Consider the following 11,065-nt stretch of genomic DNA (forward strand, 5'->3'; position numbering starts at 1 on the left):
ACAAAAATATAACTTAATTTTTTTTATTTATACAGCTTATTTATGTAGCTGTATATTACAGTATCTCTCAATTTGGTTTTAGGGCTAGACACTCAACCATAGATCAAATACATAGGTTAACAGATCTAATTTCATCATCATTTGAAAAAAAATCAATATTGTCCTAGAGCAGTGGTGGCCAAACTACGGCCCGCGGGCTAACTCCGGCCCGCCATCATTTAATATCTGGCCCACGAAAGTCTTCTATATTACAGCACTTATTTGTATAACTGTAATATTTTGCATTTACGTAAAAAAAAATTTAGAATGCATTTTTTTATGGCCCGCGATAAAAAAAAAGTTGTTTTTTATGGCCCGAGGAAAAAAAAGTTTGGCCACCACTGTCCTAGAGTATTCCTCGTATTGCAGGCATTTTACCAAGTATGGCATAAAGGCCTTCTCTATAAACTAAAACAATTCTAACCAGCTCCTCACTTCTTACTAATCAAATCTTATCTTGAAAACCGAACCTTTGTTGTTCGGCAGTATAATTCCTTCTCCTCCTATCATCGTATTCAAGCTGGAATGCCTCAAGGCAGCGACCTCTCACCTGACTTATTCAATATATATACTGCCGATATGCCAAACTCAACAAACACAACCATGGCCTCATATGCGGATGACACATTAATACTCTCTCCAGGGAATGACACAGCGCAATCTTCCATCTTTTTACAAAATCACCTCAACTTAATTGAAAATTGGGCAACCAAATGGCGTATCAAAATAAACCCTGAGAAATCGGTTCACGTAAATATGACACCCAAAAAGACCGAATGCCCTCCACTATATTTTCAGGGATCACTTATCCCAAATTCGACAGAAGTCAAGTATCTTGGAATTACCCTTGACAAGATACTAACCTGGGGTCCTCATTTAAAATCTAAAAGAAAAAAATTAAACAGCCGACTACATCTCCTACGACCAATACTTAAATCCAAATTATCCCTACACACAAAAAATATTTATAAATCACTCTTAAGACCCATGTGGGCTTATGCCATTCATATTTGGGGTTGTGCAAAACTCTCGCAAGTCCACAATATACAGGCTTTCCAATCCATAACACTTCTACTCGTCACCTCTGCATCCTGGTACATATCCAATTCAATAACTGCATAACGATCTAAACATTAAAACAGTCAGTCAGTTAGCTTCAAAATAATACTCTAGATTCCACTCTAAATTATCTACACATCCAAACCCAAAAATCTCATCACTCTCATGCAAAACTCTTCCTGAAAACCCTATACGTCGGTTGAAATGAAAATAGTGTAGAGATTTACTCAAATAAATCCCCAATAAAATAATTCACGTTAAGTTCTATCAATGGATGGTCTCCCTCCTCATATTAATTATGGCTCATCTGTAAATTATCATCATATTTATTTATTGTGCGCACTAGCATAGATTTTTTATTTAAAAAAAAAATATTACAATATAATAATAATTTAAATAATTGCAAGTGGGCGCTCTCACACTTATTGCAATAAAAATAATTCAGCTTATAATGAATAAAATATATCACAGTAAAATTACAATTAAAATAATAAAAATAAGGGAGGTACAGGATTCTATCCATGTGACAGTGGATAACTTTCAACTCGTGCGACAGAAACTTAAGTATACTGACGACCGGAAATATTGGAGACTCCATCAAATAGGGATAGATTCCGGACTTAAACCTCGAGGTCAGTGGTGAATCACAAAAAAAAAACTAAAAAATACAATTCAACGAACGGGATTCACTCGAAGACAACACCGCCGAACTCAAGAATGTTCTAGACAGTCCCGGAAAATATATCAGACTGGTTCCGGGCACTCCGAGATTAATAGTTGTGGGTGTCAAACAGTATTATAATATTTGGAGCAAAACCAAAAAAAAATTGTATAAGATAATTTTAAATATGTTGTATGGTGCAACTATCACAAAATATGCAACAGGTCCGTTTACATTATTTGGTGTAGTACATTATTACATTCTTTCAGTATTTTTATATAAAAATATACTTCACAAGTCACATATTAAAGATTAAACATCAAAACATATAAATAAAGTAAAATGGTATAAATAATTACATAGTAAGTATACTAATCAGATTTTTTTTTTTTATATCAATTTATTGAAATTATTTTGCATATATAATTTTGATTAATAAATACAATCACCATTTCTATGGCAGAATTTTAACAGATAAAAATCAATAAATCAAGCACACATCAATAAAAGTTTAAATAAATAATATAAATTAATTGAATCCAAAATTATAATGATGAATAATAATAAAAATGATATAAACTGAAATATTAATTTTTTTTTTTTTTTTTAATATCAACACAATAGAATTCTTAGAATAAAAAATAATATGGTTGTAATCTTAAATAATAAGATTTTCCAACACATTTTTCTGCTCCTCATCAACATAAATGTCCTCAGTTGATTTAATTTCTTCAGAAACCAAAATCTCATTTGTATCGTTAGAACATATAGTATCAACCATAATCATGTTTTCATCAATCACTATCTTATTTTCATCAACCACAGTCTTATTTTCATCAACTACAGTCTTATTTTCATCAACAACAATCTTATTTTCATTATTAATTTCTTTGATCATCATTTTATTTTCATCAACTATAATTGACACAATCTCATTTTCATTGATCGTCATTGGCTCAATCTGGTTTTCATCTTTTGTATTCTCATTTTCTTCAACAGCAATCTGATTTTCATCTTTTTGGGTCTCATTTTCATCAACCACAATCTGATTTTCATCAAACACAACACCATCTTCGTCATCAGATTCTGGGCCACTGGATTTTTCATGTTCTTCCATGTGTTTTTTCAATGTCACTTTACGTGAGAATACTTTACTACAATATTCACATATGTAACGCATATCTTCAACACTAAAAGAAATTTAAAAAATAATTAATTAAGATGTACTTCAATAAATAGTGAATTAATAAAAATTGAAGTATAACCTTTTAGGAGTTGGTAAGGGCTTGTTAAATGATTTTGGGTTGCATCCTTTCAAATGATCTTTACAGGCATCTTCGCTTAACAAAAATTTTAAACACATCTTACAAACCCAAGCAGTTTTATACTCATTAGGCGAGCCATCGTATCTCACCATTGTTCTAGGGCAATAACCTTTAGGCTGTTGTTGATTAATCACAACTCTTGGTTTTCTTCGTTTACGTGATTTGCAATTAACAAATGGATTTTTCAACATTTTTAGAATACAATAAATCTAAAAACAGATATCCAATTAATATACACATATTTAATAATATATAACAATATTTAAATTTATAAGTAATAAAAAATTGGTGCTCATATAACTAATTGATTAACATTTTACATTTTATCTTTTAACCATGTCTTACAGACATTCTCTAATATTAAATTTTTTTAAAAAATTATAGTAACATATTGTATTAAGTACAAAAAAGAAAACAAACAATACATTTTTGATGAATGAATTAAATTGCTTTTATAATATATATAAGACTTAAAAAGTGTGGCAAATATTTTATTTACAAGAAATTAATATAATATGTAGTAATACATTAAAACTCCATTTGAGGTGAGAGGTAATTTATATTATATAATGATTAATATCCTAAGGATACTCAATAGATGCATATTTATTAATAATGATACAATACTTTTTTAAGTATTTAGGTTTTAAGATGAATTACTATAAGTACAAATAATGATTATGCAAAGGAGATTAAAAAAAATTAGAATTAGGTAAATATGTATTTATTTAATTGCTATCAAAAATAATATTTTTAAAATAAGATAATATAATTAATTTGAAAAAAAAAGTTAGACCCCATCTAAATAAATATTTACGGTGCACATCAGTCGTAGTCAAGAAATTAAGAACAATATATTAAACAATCAAAATTATGAAAAATGTAAAATAAATAACATTATACCACTATCATAACACTCTACACAAGTAAAAAACTTGTGTGAAAAATCCAAGACGTAATAGATGAAATAAATTGAGACACGGGAAATAGACTCAGAGAGGCTTGAACAAGATACAGTGTGAGTACCAAGCTGTTGTACCTAGACAACAAATGTACGGAACTGAAAACAGAAACAGTACATTTGTTCGGCAGAAAAAATAAATTGACAACTAATAACATGAGATTAAACTGGATATGGGGCAAAAACATCGGAAATCAAGTTATGAAAGTTATGAAAATAGACGCTGCAAGAGTACTAAACAATCTTATTGCAGTAAATACTTACTTCAATTCAATGAGGAAACGGTCAAATGACTGAACTGCGGACTGCACCGTTGATTTAATCAGAAAAGAGGTTTGGAACACAATAGGAATACAGGTTGTTCAACTAATTAACGAACAAATTAATAAAACGTGAATTGAGTATGTACTAACAAGTAATCGACTACCAGCGGGCTACAACAGCTGTGCTTTCATCGGACTGTTAAAATGTTTTTTTGCAGCTTCGTTAATATCACTGAATTCACAACAAATTTTAAATGTATTCCAATAAATCGATAAACGTTTGCACGAGGTTTTTCCCTTAGAACTGTAAGAAACATCGATTTTACTTTTATAATTTAAAAAATCGATCTTCACCATTGTCAATATACTTCGCATGTTATCACCACTATAGTAAAACCACAGATTATAATAATAAATATCTAATCAAAATAAGTATTTTCGAAATGGTCATTCTGTACATATCTTAAACATGGTATTAATTATATACAAATAAATTTTGAAAACATTATACAATAGTATATTTACGGGCAATTTACCGTCGATCATAAGGTATCACTGGTAACCCGCCTATTCTGCCGATCATTGTTGTCATCGTCGTCGTCGAACTTTTAAATATTAACCCAACAGCAACCGTAATCGTGGTTCATTTAGTTTTTACATTTAATGTTTTTTCGTTTTTAATTCGCCTAATATTGTCACCGTTAAAAGCTGAACCATGAAAACTGTTTCAGAAAATGCCAACAGAAACGTTTCTGACAAGGTAAATATAACAAATATATTAACATTGGTGAATGAGGTATTACAGAAATATCATGACTTGTTTCAGACTTCCAACAAGAAGAGTACGAGAAAATTTTTGCAAACCCTACAGCCATCTGGCAGTGGTAAAGAAAATCTAGTTGGGACGGGTAGATTTGCTGAAAAGAAGTATTTATTTATTTTTAGATTTATTCTTAATTCGTTTTGATAATTCATGTGTGTCGTATTAGTACTGATAAGATATCAAAGTCACCAGTTAAAACTGAAATAGAAGTGAATTCAAAGGATAACAAATCTGTAATTGCAAAAGTGAATCCATCGCTCTATAAAAAGTTAATTATTGACGATCTCACTAGTGTTGGTATGTATTAATGTTTTCAATTATTATAATTTTTTTTATTTCTTTATTTATATAGCTTTAGTACTATTAAAGCACTTCTATTAAATAACATACAATTAGGCAAATAATATTACAAAATAACTTTTTATGAGATTAACTTGTTTGTACAATAACAAAATATATAGATATAATATAAGGAACAATTGATGGATAATGAGTTAAATATTAACTATATGGATTAACTTTTGTGTAAAACCTTGGTTAAAAGAAACATTAATGGACCAATAACTTAATTTAAATTAGAAATTAATTATGGTTCCATATTTGACACAATGGCTAGTGGAGCACTAACGGCTTCAACATTAGATTTAAGCTGAGGCTGAGCATAAACTTTTTGAACTTTGTTTAACAGAGCCTTAACCTTTGCAGTCCGGGAAGGCCCATTTTTGAAGTTTTGGTTTTTTTTATTTTATTTATGTAATATTTATTTGCACTGTTTAGACTGATTTCGCACAATTTTGAAGGTGCCTTAAGAAATGTTTTATGGATTTAATTTTTGTTGAAGCAGGATGATGCTTTCTTATTGTGAGACAATTTGAAATGTTAGTAAGACAGACAACCTTTAAAATTGATGGTGTTAGCACTGAAATATTGAGTGAACTTAGTAGTTCATGCTGCTTAATTTAATCTATGGTGAAATGATCCTGGCAATATTTAATGCAGCAAAAGATGTATAAACAATACTTTAACATGTGCCCGTATGACTGGTATCGTTTGCATTGTCTGTGAAGTCAAGGTTTTTTTGGTCTCAATCTTTAGATGATGACTTTACAATGCAATAGTTATGTCAATTGAAATATATTCCTATTGGATTCGAGTTTATCAAGTTTAGTAGTAAAAGTAATACTGGCTGGTTGTTGGTTCTATTAAAAATATTACTAATACTAAAAATAAATAAACCCAGTTCTGTTAAGAGACTTTTAAATTTCTTTTAAGGGAATTGAATCATGCCCAATATCTGAGATAATTCAAAATTTGCTTGGAGTTGTAATTTTTAAAAAACTTTTTATGACGATAAGGTGAATTCATCTGATCCCACGATAAGGGTAAGATAACTTTTTAAACCATTTAAGTTGAAAATAATTTTGATATTGGACGTGACTTACAAGTGTTATTTGGAGATGGTTTCATTGGCGATATGTGATTGATTGCGACCTCACCTTGGTTGGTAGTTAGAATTGTAATTGGAGGAGAGCTAAAGACTCCAGTAGGTGAGGCTAAATCCTCTAAGAGTGTGGCATATGTGTTTGGAAAGAAAAGATTTTGGATTTTTTGTTGTCAGCTCCGGAAGACAAGGATAAAGATAAATTTTGTTTCTATTGCGTATTACTAAGAAACATATTTGATTTTCATATTAATATAAAAACACTCACTTTTAATAAGCAATTAATATTGAAAGATAGGCATGGCAATTGAAATGGCATTAATGAGAGCAAAGCGTGTGTAAGAAGCCACATTGACACAACACCAGTTTTTAATAATAATGGCTAATAATAATATGATATTGATAAATCAACTAATAACATGATGTATTTTAGCTGGTCCTAGTGAAAAATATTGGGAAGTAATTGCAGAACGTCGTAGAAAAGCTTTGGAAGATGTGTTAGAGCAAAATCGTAGATTACATTCCGTAATTATAGCTTTAGAAGAAGAAAATGCAACATGTAAACATTTGCTTGATCAAACTACTGATCTAGTAAACACATTAAAGGTATTTATGAAATACTATGTAATATATGTGAGATTAATGATTATATACTTTTTTTATTTACTGTTATTCATTAGCCATTAAAAAAATATCTTGCAGAGTAAACTGATGATATTTTATGAATAAATTTCAATTTTTTTTTTTTTTTTTTTTTAATGTAAAAGAATTGATAATAATTCTGCATTTCAATAAGAAAAAATTATATGTTTATATAAATGTATATAACTTATATTATAAAATAATATTAAATTCATTGTATTCTACTTTAGGAAGTTATGAACTCTGAAGAAAATAATGAAACTACTGAAGAAGTTGATGAACATTTTTCAATTGATTCTGAAACATTGAACAGTGATATTGATAATTCTGTCAATGAATCCGAATAGTTGTCATTTAATTTAAATAAATTATTCATTTTTGTTCCTACCAAGTAATAATATTTTTAAATTTAATTATTCAGTTCAACTATTTATATTCATATCCGCTTAAAATTATAAAATTTTTCATCAAAAAATTTATTACTAATAAAGGATAAAATTTTTATCATAAGTTGTTTTAATGCTCGTATTATGAATATATTTTTGACCTATATATTTTATACCTAATATCAAGACTATATTTTTAGATAAGTGTAATTATTATTGATGACAAATTATTATTTTTTCCAGCCAAAAATGTCATGCCATTATTATATATTTTTTTAATTTTTTGTATAAATACTTGTTATATCCTGATACATTAATTAACTTTTTTTTTAATATAATCAGAGATTCTGGGTTTTTCTCATTTCATTTTCCATAGTTAAATTAGTTATTCATTTTAATTTAATAAATTATTTTTAGATGTTCCAACTGGTTGGTCGCGATAAATTTTCTATTTAAAATTTAAAAAATTCATATTCATATATATTATATTATGTATGTCATATAATATTATATAAACGTTTTTTCGAATGAACACTTTTTTCTCATACACTCATACTTAATTAGAAAAAATCCTCAAACCAATATGCAACACATGCCACTAACCAGTAACTGTCAATCACATAGTGGAGGAGTGTACATAATGTACACATTCTTAAGTATCACAAATATTAGTAAATCTTAATTTTATACCTAAATCTCCACCTATATAATATGTCATGTGTTATATTGTTATTTTAAATCTAACACATAATACATCAAATACGTAACATCTAATAGCTAATAATATTTGCTGTTGAAGCCTCAATTTTCAAAGAATGAACAATCAAATGAAATAATAGCTTAGCTTAATCCATAAAACTCATTTACATTTCATACATCTATAAACTGCATCGTGTGAAATTAAGCTGAGATGGAGTTATTTCGTGTGAAAACAGTACGAGACAAATATTGCACTAATTTCTTTAGTGAATTATATACTTTTTTCGGAATTGTGAAAATTTTTTTTTTTTTTTTTTGGTATTATCACTTATAATAAAAATTAAATATTATCTAGATACCTAGAAAAAAATATATATATTAATTTATTCAGTTATAATAGCACTTCTAAAATGGCATACATTGAGAAATTTTAGTTTCTTAATTGGTTTTCATGACTTACGAAGTTGACATATGTCGCTAAAATTGTTTGGTAAGAAAAGCTGGTCGAAAAAGGTTGAAGACCATTTTCTAGAAGATCTTTTTGTAAAATCTTTTATATGTTCCTGGTAAGGTAAATATTAAATTCATTATTATTTGATAAATATTAATTTTAATATTAATATTAATATAAATATTAATAGAAACCCTCTAAACACCCTTTGAAAAACTAATAAATGGAATTGTTATAACCTTATATTAAGAATATATATTATAAAAATTGTGTTTACTTGACATAGAAGTAAAAATATCTGAATTATTTTTAGGTAGGATAAGAAGATTTGATTTTACCAGTTATATTTAAAAAATATTCATATAAAATGGTTAAGTATGTAGTTACATAGCCATGGGTTATAATCCTGAATGTTCTTCCTTAATTTGTAAAATATACAATCATTTTAAGGCATAGATATGTTGTATAACAGGGGTCAGGAATCTGCAGCTCTTTGGAAAATGCATCAATATCGATATTCGTAAAATATAAATTATATTATACGTTATTATAGTGATGATATTTCTGAATTTCTTTATAATGATGTTTATTTCAGACAAAAATAAAATAATATTTAATTTCTAATGACCCCAAAATATTTATTATTAATTTCTATAAACGAAAAGCGTATAACTAAAGAGGAAAATAGAGAATTTAGAAGTGAGTGAACTGACACTTTTGCATCATGGATTAACCATTATGTATCATTTATGACAAAAACTTTGACTAAAAGAATTTCACTGTTTCAATAAAATAAATAATATCAAACTTTATATTTTAACTTATGTTTAATAAACTTATAAAATTAAAAAGTTGGTAATTACATAGGAAAGAATTGAAAATTTAGACTTCCCTCTCAATATTTTTGAATATTAATGTTAAATATCTATTAATTATTGACTATCAATATTTACAATCATAAACTCTATATGAAATTGAAATTTCTTTTATTGTTTAAAATAATTATTTTATGATGTAAATCATTAAAATAAATATGATAAGTGTGAACTAAAAAGATTAGTATAACTGCTCTTAAAAACACAATTTCAAATAATTTATACATGATTAAATCTTATATATTAATACAAAGTTTACATTTTATTACATAATGATTAATACACAAATATTCTTTTAAAATTAAGTATTTATCAGAATAAAAATCATGTTAATAATATTAACTAATTTATTGATCAAATTGTTTCCATATAGTTTTAAATTCATGTCTAAACGGATCAACTATTTGGTATTTATTCGTAAGGAATACATTTTCCCAATTCCTACGGACTGCATTTACAGTCCAATTCATAGATCCTAAAATAACTTTTTTATTATCAATAATAATAAACTTATGGTGCATTAACATTTTTGCATTAAATTGCATAAGTTTAACTCTTTTTGCAATACCCATAGTACCAAATTTCCATGTTGATCTGATATTATCTTCATCTACAATTATCCTCACATGAACTCCACGTTTATGAGCATCAATAATTGCATTTGTGAGCAATTCGCTATTTAACGAGTACATACAAATGTCTAATGTTTTCTTTGTTTCATTGAGCCATCCAATGATTTTATATACATTGCACATCGGACATTCACTGTTTAAATAATTTAAAAGAGTAGTCTTATTACGATGAAAATCACATTGTGATTGGTTTCCATGAAAGAATATCACTTCGGTCTGTTCTTGGTTGTAATAGTCATACCAAAAGTTAGCTAATATTGCACACGCACATGCAAAATTAATCACGAGTTTTGTAGTTGTATTCCTGCAAGTAAAAAAGTTATTTAAACTTATTAGCTGACAATATAACATAACATAATGATATGTGAACAAAATTAAGGTTTGTGATGATAAAGAATAATTTGAGTAAAATAGCTCAATAAAATATTGTAGAATACAATTGAAAAAATACCAAATGTGATTGGAATATTATATTCCAATATTGTATAAATATTTATTCTATATAGTAGTTTTGTTGCTAGAACAATTTTCAATGTCAAATAATTAATATTTAATAACATCAACATTCTAAAACGGGCATAAATAGCTTCTTATATTTCTTTACCATGTGAACAAATAATTATAATACATCATAGCTTCCACGCGATAGACAATTTACACTGTAGTTGTCATTAAAATATAATTATACTTTGTAATATAGAACATTTAAGAAATTTCTAAAATGTAAAATATTAACTGTCAGTATTTTTAAGTTTAACGATCAGAAAACCAAATCATATTATTTTATTTTTAATCTAAAATACCAGTA

General features: G+C 27.3%; 3 protein-coding genes across 3 annotated transcripts; 1 reads left to right on the top strand and 2 right to left on the bottom strand.

The window, feature by feature from the left end:
• Window positions 1-2,359: 2,359 nt before the first annotated feature.
• Window positions 2,360-4,669, bottom strand: LOC112687714. The gene is made up of 3 exons (XM_025560589.1): window positions 4,310-4,669; window positions 3,025-3,293; window positions 2,360-2,949 (listed from the first exon to the last, which is right to left on the bottom strand). The coding sequence occupies exons 2-3, from the start codon at window positions 3,273-3,275 to the stop codon at window positions 2,418-2,420; spliced, it is 783 nt and encodes a 260-aa protein (XP_025416374.1). The 5' UTR covers window positions 3,276-3,293; window positions 4,310-4,669; the 3' UTR covers window positions 2,360-2,417.
• Window positions 4,670-4,853: 184 nt separating this feature from the next.
• Window positions 4,854-7,601, top strand: LOC112687715 (geminin-like). The gene is made up of 5 exons (XM_025560590.1): window positions 4,854-5,068; window positions 5,135-5,235; window positions 5,298-5,428; window positions 7,006-7,178; window positions 7,445-7,601. Exons 1-5 carry the CDS (start codon window positions 5,024-5,026, stop codon window positions 7,559-7,561), a joined length of 567 nt encoding a protein of 188 aa, XP_025416375.1. The 5' UTR covers window positions 4,854-5,023; the 3' UTR covers window positions 7,562-7,601.
• A 2,341-nt stretch (window positions 7,602-9,942) lies between these two features.
• Window positions 9,943-11,052, bottom strand: LOC112687688 (mitochondrial cardiolipin hydrolase-like). The gene is made up of 2 exons (XM_025560549.1): window positions 10,862-11,052; window positions 9,943-10,561 (listed from the first exon to the last, which is right to left on the bottom strand). Exons 1-2 carry the CDS (start codon window positions 10,888-10,890, stop codon window positions 9,973-9,975), a joined length of 618 nt encoding a protein of 205 aa, XP_025416334.1. The 5' UTR covers window positions 10,891-11,052; the 3' UTR covers window positions 9,943-9,972.
• Window positions 11,053-11,065: the final 13 nt, after the last annotated feature.

The sequence above is a fragment of the Sipha flava genome, unplaced genomic scaffold, assembly GCF_003268045.1.
Source record: "Sipha flava isolate LNK unplaced genomic scaffold, YSA_version1 35a_pilon_pilon, whole genome shotgun sequence".
Classification (NCBI taxonomy): domain Eukaryota; kingdom Metazoa; phylum Arthropoda; class Insecta; order Hemiptera; family Aphididae; genus Sipha; species Sipha flava.